The sequence below is a fragment of the Atta cephalotes genome, assembly GCF_000143395.1.
Source record: "Atta cephalotes unplaced genomic scaffold scaffold00076, whole genome shotgun sequence".
In the NCBI taxonomy this organism is placed as follows: domain Eukaryota; kingdom Metazoa; phylum Arthropoda; class Insecta; order Hymenoptera; family Formicidae; genus Atta; species Atta cephalotes.
In genome coordinates this window covers 127504-148388 of record NW_012130140.1, presented here as the reverse complement: position 1 = coordinate 148388, position 20885 = coordinate 127504, and the positions used below count along the sequence as shown (strand labels likewise).

The following is a 20885-nucleotide window of genomic DNA, read 5'->3' as shown; positions in this document are numbered from 1 at the left end:
AACAACTCTTTCTATAATCTAAGATAAGAATGCCAATTTTGTAACTACAAAAACACTGGCTATGAATGATTATTATAAAAAAAGAGGAGAGAGAAAAAGAAACATAATTATATCATTCTACGATACATTAATATCCCTCCCCTGTTAACAATTCGCGATACATTTCGTTGCCACTGGTGCGTTTCGGCGTGACTGATAAATAGAGATCGAAGAAAGATCGAGATTAGACATGCAACGGCGGTCATCATGGATATGCCGTCTCAGGGATGATGGGGTATTTCATAAGCATACCTCCTATTGCAACTTGGTGGATTGATTGTATGCCTGTATGAAGTCGAAGTTGAAGGTGCTCAAGTGATCCAAGTTGAGATTTTCGTCAATCGACGGCAATTCGTTGTTAGCAATCATCTCCATATTTTCCATGTAGTCCATGTCCGAACCTGGCTGCCCAACGCCTGACTGGCTGAGACCCGGAGCGTAGCTACCACAGATCAAAACACAACCCCAATCACTGGCAATCCTCGATAATCAAAATTATCGTAGGTTTAAATCTGTCCCTCTCTTTCCTCCATATCTTTCCTTTCATCTTTTTTTTTCAATCTGAGAACATATCATTTTTTTTGCTACTTTTTCGAAGGTGACCGATTAAAGCCGGGATAGCCGGTACAACACGGCGAGGAGTACGAATAACAACCACAAGAGCCCCACCCAGAATTAAGTTTGCACATCGGTCACTTATCATCTCCGAGAAAAGTAAAATGAAAAATTGTAAATGATCTTTTTCCGTTGTTTATTTCTCAACTTATGTGGCGTATGAGAGAAACGAAACGGCAATATCATTCTAATGAATTCGCAAGCAATAACGTTACTCAATTGCCAGCTGCGAGTGATTGGAGCTGCATTTTGCAGAACAGTATCGAACATTCTGTTGTGGTTGTACCGGCTTGCTCCAGGCCTTTGCCTTTTTTTATTTTTACAGACACAACTATCTTATATAAGTAGCACATCTGCGCACCTATTTTTCTAAACGTGATGTCTTTTTAATATGCGAATGTTTACGCTATGTACGCAATATTATAAGCTACAGTATGCAAAATTTGTATAAGTATATAAAAGCTATATTAAAGCCATGGATAAGCCGTTGCATTAGAAAAATGAATCATTGCATTTGAAAAAATATTTAACAGTCAAAACGATTAATATCATCCTAATTTCTAATCAATATTTCTCAATGGTCCGCAACATGATTGTACAAATAGTCGAAACAGAATCATTTCAACGAATTAAATCTACTGAAATAAAGTATCCGTTTACGTTCGTTAAATTTATTAATAACTTTTAAATGTTTTTGGTTATAAAAATTTGCGTGTAATTACACAATGTGTGTTGTGTACGTATGTGTTTAAAAATAAACAATATTAAAAAATTAAAGTAGAAAACAGAGATCGCATTTTTACCAATTATATAACTTAATGCATAAACTAAACATATAAATTTAATGATATATAAAATTGAAATGCAATTGTGCGTACAAAAACACTTTATAATATTATAGTAACTTAGAATCTTCTCACAAATTACTAACATTATTGATAAGTTAATGCACAATAGCAATGCCCTTTAATACTAAATTTATAGATAGCTGATTAATCAGACTTTGTTCACGCTATAAATAATGATCCAGTTGTCTTTATTTCATCCTCAAAATGACATTATTTTGATGTTTCTAATTCTTGAATGTATTTAATCTATACATGGACGTATACACATATATGTATATAAACATATATATCCTTACGTATATGTTTTTATATTAAAGATATATACATATATATATATATACATTTGCATATATGTATATTTATACATGTATATTTGATTATAAATGAAAATTTTTTTAATTATTTTAATTATTTTTATTATTACATATATTTTCAAAATCTGTTTTGAAGAAAGCCTGTATTAAAATTGGAAACGCATTTATCGTAACAAACTGTAACAGAAATAGACATACAGTGCTTAAAATACCGGCTATATCTGAATATTTTAACAGAATATTATATTACGATAAGACTGAAATGTATATTTGTAATAAAATATATTCTTTTTATTATTAGAATATATTTCAATTACGTAATTGTAAGTCAAGATTTAAATATTTGACTAATAGGAACAATCCTACTTGTTTGCACGCACGCGCGCATGCGCGTGTGTTTTATTGAAGAACATTTCAGCAAACAATTGGGAAACGCAACTGGGACGTTATCATACTTATAGTATGAATAAAGTCTTATTATTGGACAAAAATATTGGGGTACACATAATAAATATACATGAGAAAATGTCAAAATAAGCAAAAAATTATTTTAAAAAAAGAGAAAAGAATATTATTAAATGATAATTTAACATGATTGTTATTTTATGGCGTCATACATTTGCACATATATTTTGAACGTTTTAGCAAATAATGATTATTTATCTGCATTCTCGTCACAGTTGCCTTGTTCAGACACAATATATCCGAATAACCCAATATCACTCAAGACATACTATCAGTCATTACAAAATTCGTTGAATAATGCATATCGTATGTATCATTTTCCCCCCTTTCGCTTGTTTACCTTAATTTTACAATATTAAACGGACAATATTTCGTAAAAACGTTTACAAAAAGTACAATCGCGCAGTTATTATTACAGCTTTCTTCTATAAAACTCCTTGTGTCAAAAAACGCTTATAAAAAAAAAAAATACTGACCGTCTTTGCAAAAAATAGAAAATCTAGAAGATGAAAATGTGAGTTAAGTGCAAGGAATGTGTAATACTTGTTCTCATTTGCAAGAAGCTCACATAAATTATTGTCTTCGATTTTCATTTCTTTAAGCCGGAGGGATGTAATATGGTACTTTGGTATTGTATTATAAGATTTCATTTTAATTTACAATATAAAAAATATTAAATGATGAGAAATAAAATCTTCTGTGCCATCAACAAAAACAGATTCAACATCTGTTAATACGGTAGCATAATTATATTACAAGCTTATGATATTAACCGAAAAATTTAGAATTTTAATTTTAAAATTATTACTCATAATATAATTAATTATATTACATGTTTGTAATAATAATTGAAAAATTTAGAATTTTCATCTTAAGGTTATCATTCCTAAAATGAGCGCGATATGTTCAATGTACAGATGTCCGGTAAATTATGCCACAACCGATGAGAAGGTGATATCTCGTAAAGAAAGTAATGAAAAAACAAAAAGAAATACATGTGTGTGAAACAATTTTGAAGTACGAAGAAGAATCATCTTTTTCGAAAATTGCACTATTACTTGAAAAAAAAATGTCTTTTATTTAATTCACTGGACATCATGTATCTGAGATTCGTTTTACTTTTTCAAGACTAACAAAGTACCGAATGTATAGGCATATTTCGATATTTCATAATTGATTTAATAGAAATACCAGATAAAGATCACATGATTCGATATTACATCCAAGAGACTGACCTTGATGCTACGGATGGCGTGTCCCGCGTAGATGGATCTGGTGGACTATGTGGCGGAAATACAGTTTGTGGTGTAGCAGGGTAACTTCCGCCTGGGCCACTTTGACCGTTGTTGCTTATACCTGTTACAGACGAATGCGATGGCGTTTGACCACCGATGCTGGGCAGAGCACCCCAACCTGGCACGTGTGTTACTAAATATGGCTTGACGTATCCATTTGACGTTTGAGTTTGGTTATCTACAGAAATTAATTAATTAATTACTATTAATTAATTAATCACAAAATCAGTCATTGCATTCCAATTACATTTACCAGTGAATGGAGTGTAATATTTGCCGAAGGCAGTATCTTTGCTAATATCTGGATAGAGATACTGCAAATGTTGCATATCGGCAAGGCGATCAGCCAAGCTTCGAATAGCAAAGTCTTTACTAGTAAATGGTTGCAGCATGAAAATATGATCTGTTGCTTGATCTGATAACATTAAGAAAGATACTAGTTAGCATGTATCTTATTATTACATAAAATTTATCTCACTATTAAATAGTATTTATGTTTTAATACTTTACCTCCAACCCAAGCGATAGTGATACCGCCGAGTTCTGAATCAGAATAACGCATCAAGAAAGTGCCAACCGCACAATTTGCTAACATTTCTTCTGCTTGTTTTTTCCGGATGAATCCAAGGATGTATCGGTCGATCCATGGACCTCTCAAATGTTCTCTTGTCAATTTCATGACAGCATAAAACCATTCCCAAAAAGTGAAGTTTCTTTCGGGTAGTGGTTCTTTACAAAACTGTGCCCAGCTCAACAACATGTTCGAATAATCCTGACCGACTGAATTGCCGTTACTTCGAAAAGCTTTTTCCGCAAGAAATCGGAGATTGTCATCGGTCAAAGGATGACCAGTCGCTGAACGGAACTTCATGTTCAATGCCTCAGCCACCTGTCCCCATGGCACTTTTTCCGGGACTTGGAACGGTTGTCTACCTGGTTCAGCAAAAGCGTTGTCCCAAGTGACCGTAGCCCATGCATGTGGTTCCTGGTTACCATGTACTATCACGACTACCGGCAAACTTAAAGTCCAAACTTGAAATACTAATTCGCCTCCGCCAACGCAAAATTGCGATTGAAACAGTAATGAAAATTTCTCATCCATCACAGATTCTGTACCCTTTTTCTCCGTGCGCTTAATCTTCTTCAGCTGCATATTGCGGAAACTCACCGAGAGTTGCCTTGTTGCCTGCAAAATGATATTATATAAGTATATTTTGCAGTTTTGAATTGATATTAAGAGCGATGCTTTGCAAAATGTCTTGTCTACCTTCTTATTACATTAAGTATAAAAAAATCTCGCGCACCTGATGATATTCCATTGTGCCTGTATTATTCAGAATCTCGCCACTGACCTCGCCACATTTTGCCATTTTCTCGCTCTTCAGCAAAGCATTTGCCTGCGTTTCGCTAATTATGCTCACTTTAACTTGTGGCGGTGTCATGTGAACGTTCAATTTGCCCCCAACAAGAAGACGTACCGTGCTCGTAAAACGAGTATTGGTCTTCATGACTTGTGGTGGTTGTTTCTCAATAATAAAAGTACTTGTAACAAGTGAACTGAGAAATTGTGTAATCTGTGTGTTTAAACTCGGAAGAGTATCTCGAATGCCCGGTGGTTCACACTGAAACTTTTGTTTTAAACGTTCCGCTTCTTTAATCTGTTGTCGAGTCTGCCAGATTAGCTCGGCGAGACTCTCGCACCATTCCTGAATGGAATCTAAATTATTGGACGCGAAATTTGCACCATTACCTGCCAATTGCTGATCTCTCTTCCACCTAAACAAAACAAGCTCGTTAATGATTCAATAAAAGAAAAAAGTCTGTATCTTATTAATTTTAAATATTTTTAATTTTAAATATTTATCGACATTTTTTACCTTATGAGTTCATCGTCAAGAATTCTTGATTGTAAAATATTTAATTTTTTGATAATATCATCCAATTTTTCCATAAGCATTAAACGTAGACGAACCACACCATTTACTTTTTGACTCAATTGCAAATCCTGCTGCTCTTTTTGTCTAAATCAAACATTGATCATATATCATAAATAAACAGAAATTGTAATATATTGTACATTTTAAATGTAAATTATAAACAACCGTTTTACCTCCTAATCTTTTTTTCTAACTCCATATTTTGCTGATTCTGCACTTGCATAGCGATATGTTGCAAATGGGCATTCAGTTTCGTACACTCGTGATAACTAAGAGCGAAAGACTCCTGCTCCTGTTCTATCTTTCGTAAATCCTCCCCGGTCTCATATGTCTTTCGCCGTAATGTATCGACCTGATGAGCTATTTCCGTTACCGTATCGCCTATCATCAAACTGACCCTGTCACTGCTTATTAAACCTCCTAAATGTTCGGCTTCTGCTACCAATTTCATTTCCGTGCCCAAGCAATGTCTAATTATTTTATACAATGACATTGGATTTTCACTGTATCTTTGCTATAATAAAAGAACAATAGAGATATGTAACATTTTTATAATTCAATTAAAGTAAATAAATTAAGTATGAATGAAATATAAACGCAAAACACAAGAGATAAATATAACTCACTCGGAACATGCTAGCAGCCTCTATCAATTTCATCTTTGTTACAAACATGTCTTCGGTAGTAAGAGTGTTTGCTTTTGATTCTAACTCGAGTATCAGTGATCCAACAAAGCTGTTTACATAGTGCTCAAATTGTGGGTTTTCCGGTTCTATGTTATTCCTACAACATTAACAATGAAATAACAATATTCTTAGATTACATAATCAGGGTTGCTACAGAAGCAAAAAAAATATTCCCTGACCTTTCTCGGTTTTTCTGATCACTTTTTGAAGAATTTCTTGACTGAAAGAAAAACTGAATAAAACATAAGAAATAAAAAAATTAAAACTTTTTATTTATTAAAAAGAAAATTGAAAAAATAAACAAAAAATAAAATAAATTCTTTTAATTATAATTTATGTTAATAACTTTTGCAAATTATTTACTACAAAATTTAAAAAATTAAAAAAATCATCAGTGCTTTTTTAAATAATTTTATATATAAATTTTGTTTAATAATTTAAATAGTTAAATAGAATATAAGATAGAGTTTAGAATAACAAAATATTTTTAAAAAACTAAAAAAAGTATTACAAAAATTAAAATTTTACGATATTAAAAGGTGATAATAATATTATTATATTTATATAATAATATTATTAAATATATATAATATATTTAATATTTTAACAAAGAAAAATCATGAAAAGTGAGGATCACTGATTTTAGTGAAAACTTTTGATTTTTTTTTTAATGAAAATATTATCCTTACCATTAAATACATAATGATTTTCGAGAAATTAGGAATTAAAAAATTTTGCGTACTTATAAGTTTTGCAAAAAATATTGATTTTTGCCGATATATTTGGAACAGCTAAAGGTACATATTACAAATATTATTTTAAAAAATTTAAAAAAAGAAGAAAAAGTTATTAAAATTTAAACTCTCTCTGAATCAGTTCTTACAAACCAAAGAATCCATGCAAGTGTGACACTCACTTATTTGCGACTTTTCTTTGATGATAAATTCCTTGACTTTTCCTGAGTTTTCACGATTTTCTAGACTTGTAGCAACCCTGATAATATTGTTTAATTTATTCAAGAATAGATTTAAAATATTTTCTAGAGATAGAAAAAAGAGAATGTATCAAAGAGTTTGAGATATACTAATAAATATATAATAAATTTAAGGCAGTTTTTACAGCAGTTTTTCAATGAGAATGTCTTATTTATACATTATATAAACGTATGTATAAATAAGAAATTCAAAAAATGACTGTGCTTTATACATTATGCTTACCACATTTTCTCTTCGATCCATGATGACAAGAAATGTCTCACTTCAATCGGGAAGTGTTCTCCATAAATGTTGCGCACCTTTTGCAAAGAATCTTGCGACAGCTGCTGTGCTTTCAACCACAGCGCCATTTTGCGAGATTGTAATTTTTCTAATTTAAAGAAAATGTCTGTTACATTATATATTCAGATATTCCATCTCAATGGTCGATACTTAAGGGTGACTTTGACCAAAAATTTAAATCAATTTAACCGGCGATTTTAATTCAACTCGACAGAATCACTTACAATAGAAATTCCAATTGCACGATTCATCGTGATTAATCTAATCTTTCTTCTTATGTGCCAGACAAAAAATTTTTTATTTTATTTCATATTGATAAATTATTACGGATATTATTTGACAAATTAAACCAATCAATTAATAGTATTTTATTAATATGAAATCGCTAAGTTTTTATTTATAAAAAGAAAAGACTATTTAAACTGAGGGCAATAAAACAACTAGACACTTATTATTTAAACGATAAAACAGAAATTTTGCAGTAGGCAATTCTGCCGTTTCTATATCATTGATTAATTCTTTGTTCAGACAAAAAAGATTATTTACATTATAGACGACAAAATTTTAAGCTAAAAATTTTTACATAGATAATTTTTTTACATAGAAAATTTTTACATAGATAGATAATTCTGCAAAATTATTTTATATATTTCGCAGATCTGAAATTTTTTATGTATTTGTTGATTGCTGATTAAGTTAATTGGAATTTGATCGAAATCATTCTTTGATGACCATTTCTATCAATGTAGATTAACTTTAGGACTTTTAATCTCGGTTCAATTTACTCTTTATCTTTTTTTAATTCTTAAAATAAAATAAAAGATGAAGGGTTAATTAACCAAGACTAAACTAAGACACTAAAATTAAACTATATTGATAGAAACAGACATAAGAATGAGAAAAGAATAAAGAGTAAGTTAAATCGAGATTAAAGTTAATCTCGGTTTAACTTACTGTTTATCATTTCCTAATTCTTAAAATTAGAAAAAGCAGATAAAGAGTAAATTAGAGATTGAAATTAATCTCGAAGGTAATTTTACATGATGGAACTTGGGCTTAATGTACAAAATAGAAAGTTTCAAAAACGATCGATAGCATCTCGTCGCTAAATCTCAACGAGTTGTACCGATAAAAGAATATCATTATAAATAGATCTCGCAAATGTTCCCTTCGCATTGCAGTCGCACGGAAAGTTTCAGAATCCCGGTATTCGAATAAATACGTGGTACATTATATAATCCGTTATTATTCAGATCATCGAGGACTATGATCATTGCTAAAGTTCGATCAGAAGATACTGAAAATCCCTGTAATCACCCTGTATAACAATCGACTTCAAGGTATCTCGAAAAACGTCTTTGTCCTCCGCGGCATCGTGATAATTATACATCTAATTTAAAAAAAGAGGAAAAAAAAGGGAGTGATTTCGCCGATTTATTTTTATCGTCTGTGACAATTTGTCGCGATCGAGCGAGCTCGTTCGCTGAGGAGAAGACGTCGCACGTTGGAACTTCGAAAGAATAAAGAACGCCGCGCGCGCGCGAGATTCGTACGGAAACGAAAGTTTGCTCCAAAGTAAAAAAAAAAAGTTGGCGATAAAGTCCTTGAAAAACATCTCGCGAAAAAAAGCTTTATCGTCGAGGAAAAGGAGAAAAAAAGCGTATCGCGCGATGTAACGCGCAAATAGATAAGAACGCAGAAGGAGGGTAGGAGAAAGAGGGATAGAAAAAGGAAGGGGGGAAGGAGCAGAGCGAATAGCGGGCAAAGAGCGAACGAAGACCGCTCCGAAATTCGATGAAACTCACTTGGTACTGGTCGGTTCTGCTACTCCCTCGTTTTTGAAAACAGATGTTTTTCGGCGAAGACGTTTATACGACGCAATAGACACGGCGTAATCGTCGCCGTCGCCGCCGCCGTCGTCGTCGTCGTCGTCGTCGTCGTCGTCGTCGTCGTCGTCGTCGTCGTCGTCGTCGCCGCCGCCGCCACCGCCGCCACCGCTGCTATCGCAGCTCGGCTTTCTTCGTTGTTGTTTCGCGCCGGCGACCTTGAACGTATCGCAGACGCGCGATGCGACAACTATAATCCGCACTGGCCGCGCAATAATCGCGGAAAGAAGTAATTATTGCGTGCAATCAGACTCACACCCACGTTGCCATCAATAACGCTCGTTCGGGACCTGCTTGCCTGTCCCTTCTCCCGAAAGTTACACCCCGAAGAAATCCTCCTACCGCCGCTTCCGCTCCAATCCGCTCCCTCGGCCGTCCTCTCGGCCGCGTACATCACAGGCCGTCGGGCACCGTCGGTCGACGCGGTTGACGACGGAATGAACCGATACGGGTGGAAATTCTTGGAATTTCCTACCGTAAACGGCGCCGTCGAATAACGGTGGGGGCGATCGTGGGAGTGGGATTGGTCACGTGACCGTCGCCGAACATGCGCACCATACAAGCGATCGCGCGTCCGCGCCGTGACGTCGCCGTCGCCGTCGGCTGTGTTCTCGTGATTTATCGATAAACCACATCCACACTGACCAACACCGATGACGACTACGATGAGTGACTGTTTTTCTTTCTCGATTACCGTTTTCCGCACGCTCAATCATTATTTCATCACTGAAATAAACAAGATAACTAGCGAATGCGCTGCAAATTGTATAGATGAACAAATTAGAAAGAGATCACCGTTTTATATTGATAAATCATGATTTATTCACGCGGTATGTTTATGCAAATCCGTCCCCGGTTTGGCCTTTAGATTTCGAAGAAAGTATAGAAAGTGTAAAAAGAATGCAAATGAGAATTTGAGAATTACATTATAGGATACAAGAGGAAGTAACTTTTAATAATAATAATAATATTTGTATTATGTAAAAAGTTTAATTTATTGAAATATTAACGATTTTAAACTTTTATAATTGTAGATAAGATTATGTACGTATATATAACGCTCAAATGTAAATTTATATATATCTTTCTGTAACAATGTTTGTTACTTGTATCACAAAAATTATATATATGTATAACATTATATATACAATATTTTATATATATATATATATATTCAACAAATAATTTTGTATATATGTATAAGTACATATATTTAATCTATAGGCCTTTTAATATAATAAGCTAGATATAAATAATAAATGTGATGTCTAGATACTATCTTATAAGAATCTATTAATACATTTGATGGAAATTATTACTTTCTTCATATCACTATTTATATTTCACTTAAAATATCAAACATATAATATATTAATTTTTTTTTAAATTAATATAAAATTAATAAAAGCTAGAATGTATAAAAAGATATAAAAATATTATTTATATATAAAATTTATATCCTTTAAGATTAAAAAAGGCAGCGGATGGCATAACATTTGAGTATGTCAAATATTATAAAGTACGCATGCTATGCAAAATCAAGGGTGGTAGCGTGAGGAATAGAGCCCCAGTTAAATACGTTGTGGCACTTCCAATGCACCAAAATGCTGAAATAGAAATATGTGCGCTCAAGAAAATAAAATTAATAAAACAAAAGCACTTTTGCAAGTTCAATTCATTTGAATTCACCTGAAGAGGCGATGATAGGTCCGCAAGCACGAGCCAGTGCACCCAGGGATCGAAATATACCAGTGATCACACCCTTCTGATGTTCGGGTCCAATACGCGTCACCAAAGTCATCACACACGTCACAACCATCGCAGTGGCTGCAATAGATAATATGAAGCAACTGTTACTGCAACGTATTACTGCACATACTGCATATTTGAATGATAAATTCGAATGTACTAATTTAAATCGACAATAAGAAATAAATATAATGCTCACAAACTGCGAAAAGAAAAATCCCGATACACAACATCTGTACATTGGAAGCAACACCGATACATATAAATGCAGGAATTATTAACCATAAACCCTAAAAAAAATATCATTAAATAAAAACATTAAATAAACAACTGAGAGATGTGTAGAAGATCGAAATGAATTAGCATTACCAGTTCGCTGATGGTTTTAGTTTTATTCGGAGGTATATGTCGTACCCATCCACCCTGTAAAACTGCCATAATCAGTCCAATCCCAAGAAACATCCAGCCTTGTTGCATACTCGTAAATCCGAATGTATGATGAGTCAAGAATGTCAGAGTAAACTCCAAACCACTGTATATAAGAAGATATATAAAATATGCTCGGCCCAATATCTTCAAATCTTGTTGATCTAAAAATCAAGTTATAATTATTGATAACATTATAAAATATAATTAATAAAATATAATTATAAAATATATTTCAAGAGAAAACGCTTTTGATATATTTGATATATATATATTTTTTCTAGAATACCTTGCCGACTCAAGTTCAAGACTCCATTAAATTGAAAGAGATCAACAGGATTAATGTAAGAAATTGCCCCAGATAATCCTTTTGCCAAAGTGGTAGCTCTATGTTTTAACGACAAACTTTCCTTTAGGTAGTAAGTAACAAAAAATAAGTCGCTTAAGGCAAGGAAGAGCGCAAATAGTGCTGGTATCACGTACCATGTGCCTTCTCTATTATTACTGGAAATCCATGCAAAAAATGCCCCTATCATTGGTCCCACAACAAAACCGATGGAAAAGGCTATTCCTACAAGTGCCTACAAAAATGAGAGAACGTAATTCAGAATTGAATGATATTTATTTTAAATAGATGCTGTTTATGCACTCGATGCTTGCTTATCTTTCTTTACCATCGCTTTTCCTCTCATTTTCGGAGATGTAACATCACTAATAATAGCCATTGCCAGACTGATGTTTCCTTTACTAATGCCACCTACAAATCTGGCCAATACAAATATACCAAAATTTGCAGACAGAGCCCATAAAAGATAAGAGAATGAGATGCCAATCAAACAAAGTAACATCAAAGATTTTCGTCCATAAATATCTGATAATGCTCCTATGATTGGTGAACCCAAAAATTGTAAGAAGGAGTACATAGATCCTAGAAAACCTATGAAGCAAAACGAGACAAGTTTACTTTTAAAAATATATAACATAAAATTTTTTTCTTTTTTAAATGAAAGCATAAATATCAACCTCCAAAAAGAACTGTGCTGACTTTATCTGGTGCGTCAAAGAATATTTGTATGCTCTTCATACGATTCATAATAATGGAGTACAATCCATGTTCTTTTTCTATCTCCTTATAATGGTCCAATAGAGCTGGCAGTAGTGGCAGTATCATTGTAAATGCTAGAAGATCCAGCAATAAGGATATAAAGACCACTCGTACCGTATTATCCTTGGTTTCATTCATGTTTTCTTCTTTTTTTTTCAAAATATAGTATTACACTATCTTTAACCTTGTATATAAATTTTGGTAAATTTTATTTCCTCTATCTTTACGGAATGTTCATCTCACTCAGTTGACGATCACAGACTGTTATGCAAGTTGAGGATCTCCCAGTTTCAGAGGAAGTAAATTATTTGCTTTAATTGCCAACATAACAAGTATCCTCGTGAATTTGATTGCTTATTTTCGAATTGCATAATGAAAACATTGTCATTTATTCAAAATACATTCCTCAGCTCCGTCCCGAAATTATAAGGCACAATCAGGAAGAGTGAAGAGCGTCATCGAGATTGTCAAAGAACCTCGTGTCACTCAAAAGTGAAAGGTTCCAATCCCGTTGTATTCTACATGCTTCGCGGTCAGTAGTAAACTTCGTACAACATTCTACCAAATTATTCAAATATGCTATGAATAAAGCACAAAAACGCTTAATATCGATGGATGATCAATAAAATTATCAATCTTTACATACCTATATCTACATCCGGTTGGTGTCGCTATATTTCTAATTTATAGCTTTCAAGAACTGTAATTCGGTAAAGCTCACATTCTTATCCTATTCTCTCCCGTTGATAAAGTAAAGATCACATCTCTCGTCGGTAAAGTAGAGATATTTGCAAAAATTACATTCGTTTCGTGTTGAATTATGTGAACTGCATATATTTCTCGAATTTTAATTGATTCACGGAAAACATAGTGGAAAAGGGGAAACCACGGCCTGCCGAAAACAGGCATGTTTGAATTTGAGATGAAAAAGCGACGGGCGATTTTTGTCAATTTTTGTAACGGCACAATTGCGAATTCAAGGGATCGTTTATATTGTTTTTTATTTGCCAGTGAAGCGAGAAATAGCTGGTGAGCGGAGCGAGCGAGCGGGCGAGGCGCACCCAAAGGCATTATAATGCACGTTCTGACTTCCGGCAGCGCGCGCTCGCGCTCTCACGCACGTAGCCGTACACGCGTGCAGGCACGCACGCGTGTGAACGCGCGCGCGCGTGCACAGACCCACTTCCTCGCGCTCTGACGCTCGAACAAAGATCTTTTCAAACCCGTACCGAACTGTAACATCGCATGGCCGCGCGCGAGTGATCGCTTCTAAATGATCGCTCTCTCCCGTTGCAACTCAATACTCCTGATGCTGTTTTCTCTCTCTGTCTTTCTCTTTCTCCCTCTTTTTAGCCGTAATACACGACTCCTTTTGCCGGCGAGATTCACATTCTCTCTCCATCCCTCTTTCCCCCTTATGCATGTGCACGTGGAAATACGAGTTACGCGACACGACGGAAGGGAAAAAAATCAAAGCGTGAGAAACGATCCGCATGCGATCGATTGGACGCGAGTATATACAGAATGCATTATGTTGTTTAGAAAAGAAAATTCCATAGCACAAAATAATGCCTTCGAGAAGACGAATAAATCTTGAGGGAATATGATAATCTCTGATCTATAATCCTGTCTTACATTGTATATACAATATTGTATTTATTATTGTATTAGGATGATAGGTATATGTCAGGTCGATGTCAGTGTCAATATTGTTTACATCTCAGTAAACGAAATTGGATTGAAATGAATTGAAATGAATTCAGATTTTCAGAAATATTAATTCACGAATGTTAAAATGAATGCTTTTCAATCCTAAATGCATTTTTATTCATTTATAGGAATTGCAGGAGCATATCTCTATTTTATCTCCTATCAATCTAAAAATAATATTAGCTTTTTCTGTGTGCATTGTGAATAATTCTGTTTAATTCAAATTTTTGAATAGGAAATGCAATTTTTCAATCCAATTGTATCCAATTGAATCTAATGGAATCCAATTGAATCCAAAAAAAAATATTTGCTATTTAAAATACGCAAAGGAAATTTGGAAAGAAAAAAACTTCAATCCATTCTCATTTACTGAACAGGTCCACTCGATCTCAATTGTTGGTTTGAAATGTTGTTGGTTTCTAAATGTAATTTCAAGACTATATTATAATTATTTAAATATAATTTTAGAATTTCTACGAATAATTTTAAAACTTAAATAAATATTTTTCTTGCAACAATAATAATAAGCGAAGAAGGTCATATTTGATTAAAACGGTCATATTTGATCAATTAAATCCAAAAAAAAGTATTCGCTATTTAAAATACACATTCGGATAGAAAAAAATTTCAATCCATTTTAATCCATTCTCTCGTTTGCTGGGCAGTCTATAAAATGAGCAAAGAGACAAAGCGGTACAAAGTAGAATTCGAGAATTTCGAGACCAAGCGCGGTAGAAGTAAAATTGAAGCAACAGGATTTGTCATTGGAATTGCCAATCCTGTTCGTATTCGTCGAAAATCGTGACGTTTAACGAGCGGGGCTGATTTACGTGTTGCAGCAGGTGGCACGAGGCGACGTGGTCTTGGTACTCGCTGTCAAAAATTTCAGCAAGGGTACACCGGGCGCTTGCCATCTGGGCTCTTGCCTACCGCGCTAAAGCTCCATGTCCATACGGTCTACTGACGTTACCGGTGGTATCGGGTCGGGCTGTCTACAAGGCTCTCTTACGCACCCCTCGAGATTTCCGAGTGCACTTATAAAGCGATAAGGTCGCGAAATTGCAGGCTTTGCGAGATAATTGTGACGCCGCGCCGCGCCACGCCGCGCCACGCCGCGCCGCGATATTTTCCAACGCGATTATTCGAATGAGATATAATTGAAGGTCATCATCTATTAACAATCCGTTATAATATTCATTAGATATTATATATTTTATATACAGAGTGAATTACATCGAATATTTTTTTACAAAGAAAATTTGTTTTATATCTTTTACTCTCTTTTTACAAGAAGTTTACGCTCCTTTTTCCTTTCCTCCTTTCTTTTTTTTCTTCAATTAAAATTTCTTCAATTTAAATACGATCTATATAACGATGATGTATAATAATTTCATGTTATTTTTACATTGCATAATTCAACTTTCGCGTTTAATGAGAATTTCGTATGGAATGTCATGAATACTTAGACTGTATTCGAGATTCATTTAATTTCACTTGAGTTTAAAATATTTCAACGTCACACACATGATTACGGTAATCGAATGTGCAAACAAAACAGGCACGCGCCAGCAACGTTCGGCAGATGTTGACATTGACCAAACTTTGAACTCCCCAAATGTTTTCCATATTTTCCCTCGTATCTCTCGATATTGTCGTTATATGTATTTCAGTTATTCCGAAATCGATCAAACTCTATTTTTCAAAGGGTTTACAATGAGAGCAAAAAGTATTCGTACAAGAAAATTTTTTTATAAAAAAAGTTTTATTGTTATTTGTAGAAAATAAACATTAATTAGCAATTTTATATAATGAATATATTATGTTCTTACATTAATAAACGAGCTTCGTGTATATTCTTGATTTTAGAAGCTAAAATTCTCGATTGTACGAATACTTTTTAAGTACAAACAATACAATTTTTAATTTTCGTTTATTTTTTAGATGATACATTTTCTATAATTAATACACATTTTTTTGATATATATAGTTTTAAGAAACATACAGTCTATTTTATTCTTTATAAATAAATTGTTAATTACACAGCAAGAAATGATCGCTATTAAATTAAATGTCGAATCGACGACAAATTGGTGTTGAAATCATCGTATCGATATTGATTCAACACCAATTCGATAACTCATTTCTCGCTGGAGAATATTTATTTTTTAAAAATAAAGTTTTTTTAAAAAATATTTTCTCTGTACGAATACTTTTTGCACTCACTGTATACAGGATATAATGCCTTGCGATATTTTTTACATTTATACTTATCTTTGCGACAATCTTAACAAATCTGAATCAGTCTCAGCGATATACATTTAATGCACGTGTCACATTATGCATTAAAGATTAAGGAATTGCGAATTGAGGTTATAAGAATTCAATTAATCAGAACAAATGGATTAAAATTAAAATTATTTAATTGGTCGAATTCTAGTCGATTCTTCAATTCGTAATTTTTTATCTCCAATACGTTGTGTAATACCAGCATAATGTTTCTTCAGATTTTCAAATATTTTCTCTCAATATTTCTCAATGTTGTCCATTGCGTTTCAGTAACTCCGAAATCGATACGCAATATTAATTTTCGAAAGTGTATGACCGCTTAAAAATAATTAAAATATCCTCACAATTCTTTGACAAATTCTGATCGTTATCATTATATTTTCTACATTTTTTAATATAATCGAAAATCATCGTTAAAAGAAAATACTCGAAAACCTTTCGAAAATATGCCGACCTACTATTAATAATACTTTACCACCAGGAATTTGACCGGATATAGATATTCCCATTGATTCCCAATATTCTAACAAGACTATAGAGAAGAAAAAAATCATTGAGATTTCAAAGGAATAAATATCTATTACTTCTTCTACAAAAAGAAAGTTATAATTTAATATTAAAAAATGATAATTGTAATGTTATAATGTTGACGCTTTTTATTAGAAAATGTATATCTATGTCAAAATTCAACAATTTTATATTTTCATAGGAAACTACATAAATATTATGATGAATTACTTATTTCTGTTTAGTCAAAATAGTCACGAAGTGCGAATATTTAGGTACACCTATTTAGGTATTCGAATATACACATAAACTATAGCAAAAGTAGTTCTATATTATAGTGCAGAAAATTTAAAGTGCTTCTCCAAGGCCCACTCAAATATATCTGCATAATTTAAAAAAAAAAATTAAAACAACATATATATTTTAATGAAATAATATGAAATAAAATGATATTTAGTATGCAAAAGTAATGAAATAAAAAGTGGATTTCTTGTTGACAATTTGTTCTTGTGAAAATTCGAGATTTTGCCATTTCAACATTAAATATCTTTTTAGAATGAAGATAAAACGAATAGATAAAATGGATGACTGAACAACGGAAAGAAAAGATCGAATATTTTCGATCTTTGTACATAACATAACCATCGCAACATAGTACAAAAAGATGAAGATTCATGCCTGACCATAGTGATCCTTTTGCGAAAAAGGAAATAAGAATTTCTCAATGAGCATGTAAATTTTAGGGCTATTTTTCTACGATTGTCTCTCCATCTCCATTGAAGAAACGGACCGACAAAAAAGAACCATTGCCTTCACTTTTATTCTTAGATTTCTATTCTACAAACTCTAAGATGTACCTATAGTTTCTCTATTTTTCCTACATTGAGGTGCATTGCTAATTGATTATATTTACATTAAGGAAGTAATCATAAATAAATTATAAATAAATTTTTAATTTTTAACAAATAAATTATGATTTTTAAAGGATCGACACTGAAAAAATATTAAATTTTAATAAATATCTGTTTGAACACAGTTTTAAATAAATATTTACTAAACATATATTTATTTGATATAAAAACATGTACTTATTTGATATAAATATGCGTCAATTTGTAAATTACATATGTATTTCAATATAAAGAGATTTACTATGTACATTTGTCGAATATAAAAATTCTTTCTATACTGAAAAAAATTTACTAATAATAGATCTTAATACATATTTCTTTGAATAGCATTAAAGCAAATTATAATGGTTTTTTTATATATAATATTTGAAGAATAATTAAAGCTGTCTCTTGATTAGATTAGGAGATAAAAAAACTCTTCAATGGAAATAGAAAGATACGTAAGTATTATCGTAAGTATTATCGTATAAAAATTAAAGATAATACCACTCAAATTTTAATTTTTCATTTTGATATTATAACAGTTTTTTTTCGAAGAGAGCGAAAGCTTTACTTTTTATTATTGATATTTAATATTCTCGAAATATGTTCTAATTGAGATAATAATGGAGGAACAGAATAAAGGTACAATTTTACACAGGCCTTTCTTTCAGAGATTAACTTTTTTATATAATATTGATTGTATTAGAAAAATATTGTAACATATAACTTGTTAAAGACATTACATAAATTCATTGAATATATTCATTTGTGTATAATAAAAAAGTAGCAAGTTGTTTTAATAAAATCAAGATTTTGTAATTAGGCTTTTATTCCGTTCAATCCTCTCAATTGTAAGATTAATGTATAAGAAAAGAGAGAAAATCCGTTTCAAATGGTACCGCAATATCAGCTTGAAATAATATTTCGTCATACATTCGCATCCTTGAAATTGAATTCACGAAATTCTCTAGATTTCTCTTCATTCTTGAAAATTGAAGAATCGAGAATTGCTAATATCATATCATTTTTGTAAAAAAAAAAAAAAAAAAAAAATTGTCTCTGATTCACCTTAAATTTTAAGAGAAGCAACGGCTTCGGGTCGGCAAAATTCTCATGAGTGGAAAATGCGAGCAAAGTGAGATTTCCAGATGGGGAAGAGAAGCAGACAAGCAGGCAGAAGATATAAAGAGCGATAGAGGTGAAATCTGAAATTTTCTCGGCAGAATCGTGAGTGCTGCTCTGATGATGAAAAGTCCACGGACACAAACAAAATAGGGACAAAGGAAAATTTCGGTGGTACCGGTGTTATGTACCGGCTGGCTGGCAAGCTGCAGCTACGTCGCTCGCCACCACACTACATCGTACCGTCCGTACCGCCGACAGGCGCGATGCACAAAGTCCTACATAAGCCGCGTTGCAGCAGGCCTGTAGTATATAGGGTGATTCGCAATCGACGAAACGAACCTTTCGGAACGGAAAAAGGAAACAGTTTTTTGGGAAGAAAAGATAGGTATTTTAAGCTTGAGACCCCAGATCCGTCGTTTCTGCTCGGATATTCGACCATTGAAATTTTCAGGTACGGTTAAGTCATACAGTCATCGGATGTCGGATTATTTAAGTTTCTAAATCTGCACGTTTAAGACGTTTTCACTTTTAAGCTGAAATTGTAATTTTGAAATTGAATTCACTTAAATATTTATTCTTATTGACGCAATATTATCCTATAATATATTTAATCGTTTAAAATAAAAATAATGAAATAATTAATCGTTAATGCACTAATTGTTAAAAATTATAAAATAACAATATATGCCCAAGCGTTTAATTCTTAAAATCTTCTTTGTAAAATGTTTTCTCGTGTGGATTGTTTTAAGACATCTTAAATATTTCTTTCAAATACCACACAGGTTTTGGAAAGTTCGACAAAATTGTCACGGCGGCATCTTGAACAAATCCTTTAAAGTTTCTTTTGGAAACCCCCTGGAGTACATATGAAATAGTATTAGGTAGAAAAGCGGCATGCGTTAACTCGGCTACATCCGCCGGATTCTGTTCAAGGATGATGCAGTACTTATGAATATAACAATGCTACCTTTTAAGATGTACAGTTTTATTGAAACTAAATTGTAGATAAAAGGTAAAATTGTAGATTTCTTAAGAAAAAATGTATATCAAATTTATTATTCGTCGTGACCTTTTAATCATAAATATCCCCTAAATATCCCCTTCCCCCTCCTCGTCGATTAAAAATAGATATAAAATTCTGCCGAAGTAAATTTCGTCAAATTTTCGTACACTATTGGTGGCAGGTCTAAAACTGTCAGCGTGTCGATATCTTTTCATAAAGAGATTCGAATGAGCACCATGCCCTTGAACTTTATAAGCTAGTTACGAATCTCCCTGTATATCGAAGGGTGCTGTACGAATAGGGGAGAGAGAGGAAAAAGATAGTATAGCAACGGTTTATGTACATCATAAACGAGCCCGGGTCTTTCTTCTTTCTAGATGGACGAGGTACCAGTTCCTCCGGTAAGAGGGACGAAAGAACGGGCTTCGTCAACCCTCCGAATGCAGAGAGTGATACACATAGTGGAATAGCACACGTGGAGTATAAGAGGTATGTACGGAAACCGCGTTGGAGCGGTCAACCTCCACCGGGCTTAGAAAGAGAGAGAGAGAGAGAGAGAGAGAGAGAGAGAGAGAGAGAGAGAGAGAGAGAGGAGGAGGAGAGAGGAGAGAGAGAGAGAGAGTAGTAGTACGTACGTAAGTAAGTAAGTAACGACGAACGAACGTAAGTAAGTAAGTAAGTAAGTTAAGTTAGTAGTTAGTAGTAGTTAGTTAGGTACG

At 33.0% G+C, this 20885-nt stretch overlaps 2 protein-coding genes across 2 annotated transcripts; both read right to left on the bottom strand.

Annotated features, from left to right (window-relative positions):
- Positions 1–294: 294 nt before the first annotated feature.
- Positions 295–7544, bottom strand: LOC105624336 (signal transducer and activator of transcription 5B). The gene is made up of 9 exons (XM_012205694.1): positions 7417–7544; positions 6140–6296; positions 5687–6027; positions 5454–5597; positions 4881–5352; positions 4087–4762; positions 3830–3991; positions 3517–3754; positions 295–481 (listed from the first exon to the last, which is right to left on the bottom strand). The coding sequence occupies exons 1-9, from the start codon at positions 7542–7544 to the stop codon at positions 295–297; spliced, it is 2505 nt and encodes an 834-aa protein (XP_012061084.1).
- A 3330-nt stretch (positions 7545–10874) lies between these two features.
- On the bottom strand, positions 10875–12780 carry LOC105624335 (major facilitator superfamily domain-containing protein 10). The gene is made up of 7 exons (XM_012205692.1): positions 12561–12780; positions 12212–12474; positions 11827–12118; positions 11481–11701; positions 11311–11401; positions 11052–11189; positions 10875–10969 (listed from the first exon to the last, which is right to left on the bottom strand). The coding sequence occupies exons 1-7, from the start codon at positions 12778–12780 to the stop codon at positions 10875–10877; spliced, it is 1320 nt and encodes a 439-aa protein (XP_012061082.1).
- Between the last annotated feature and the right edge of the window lie 8105 nt (positions 12781–20885).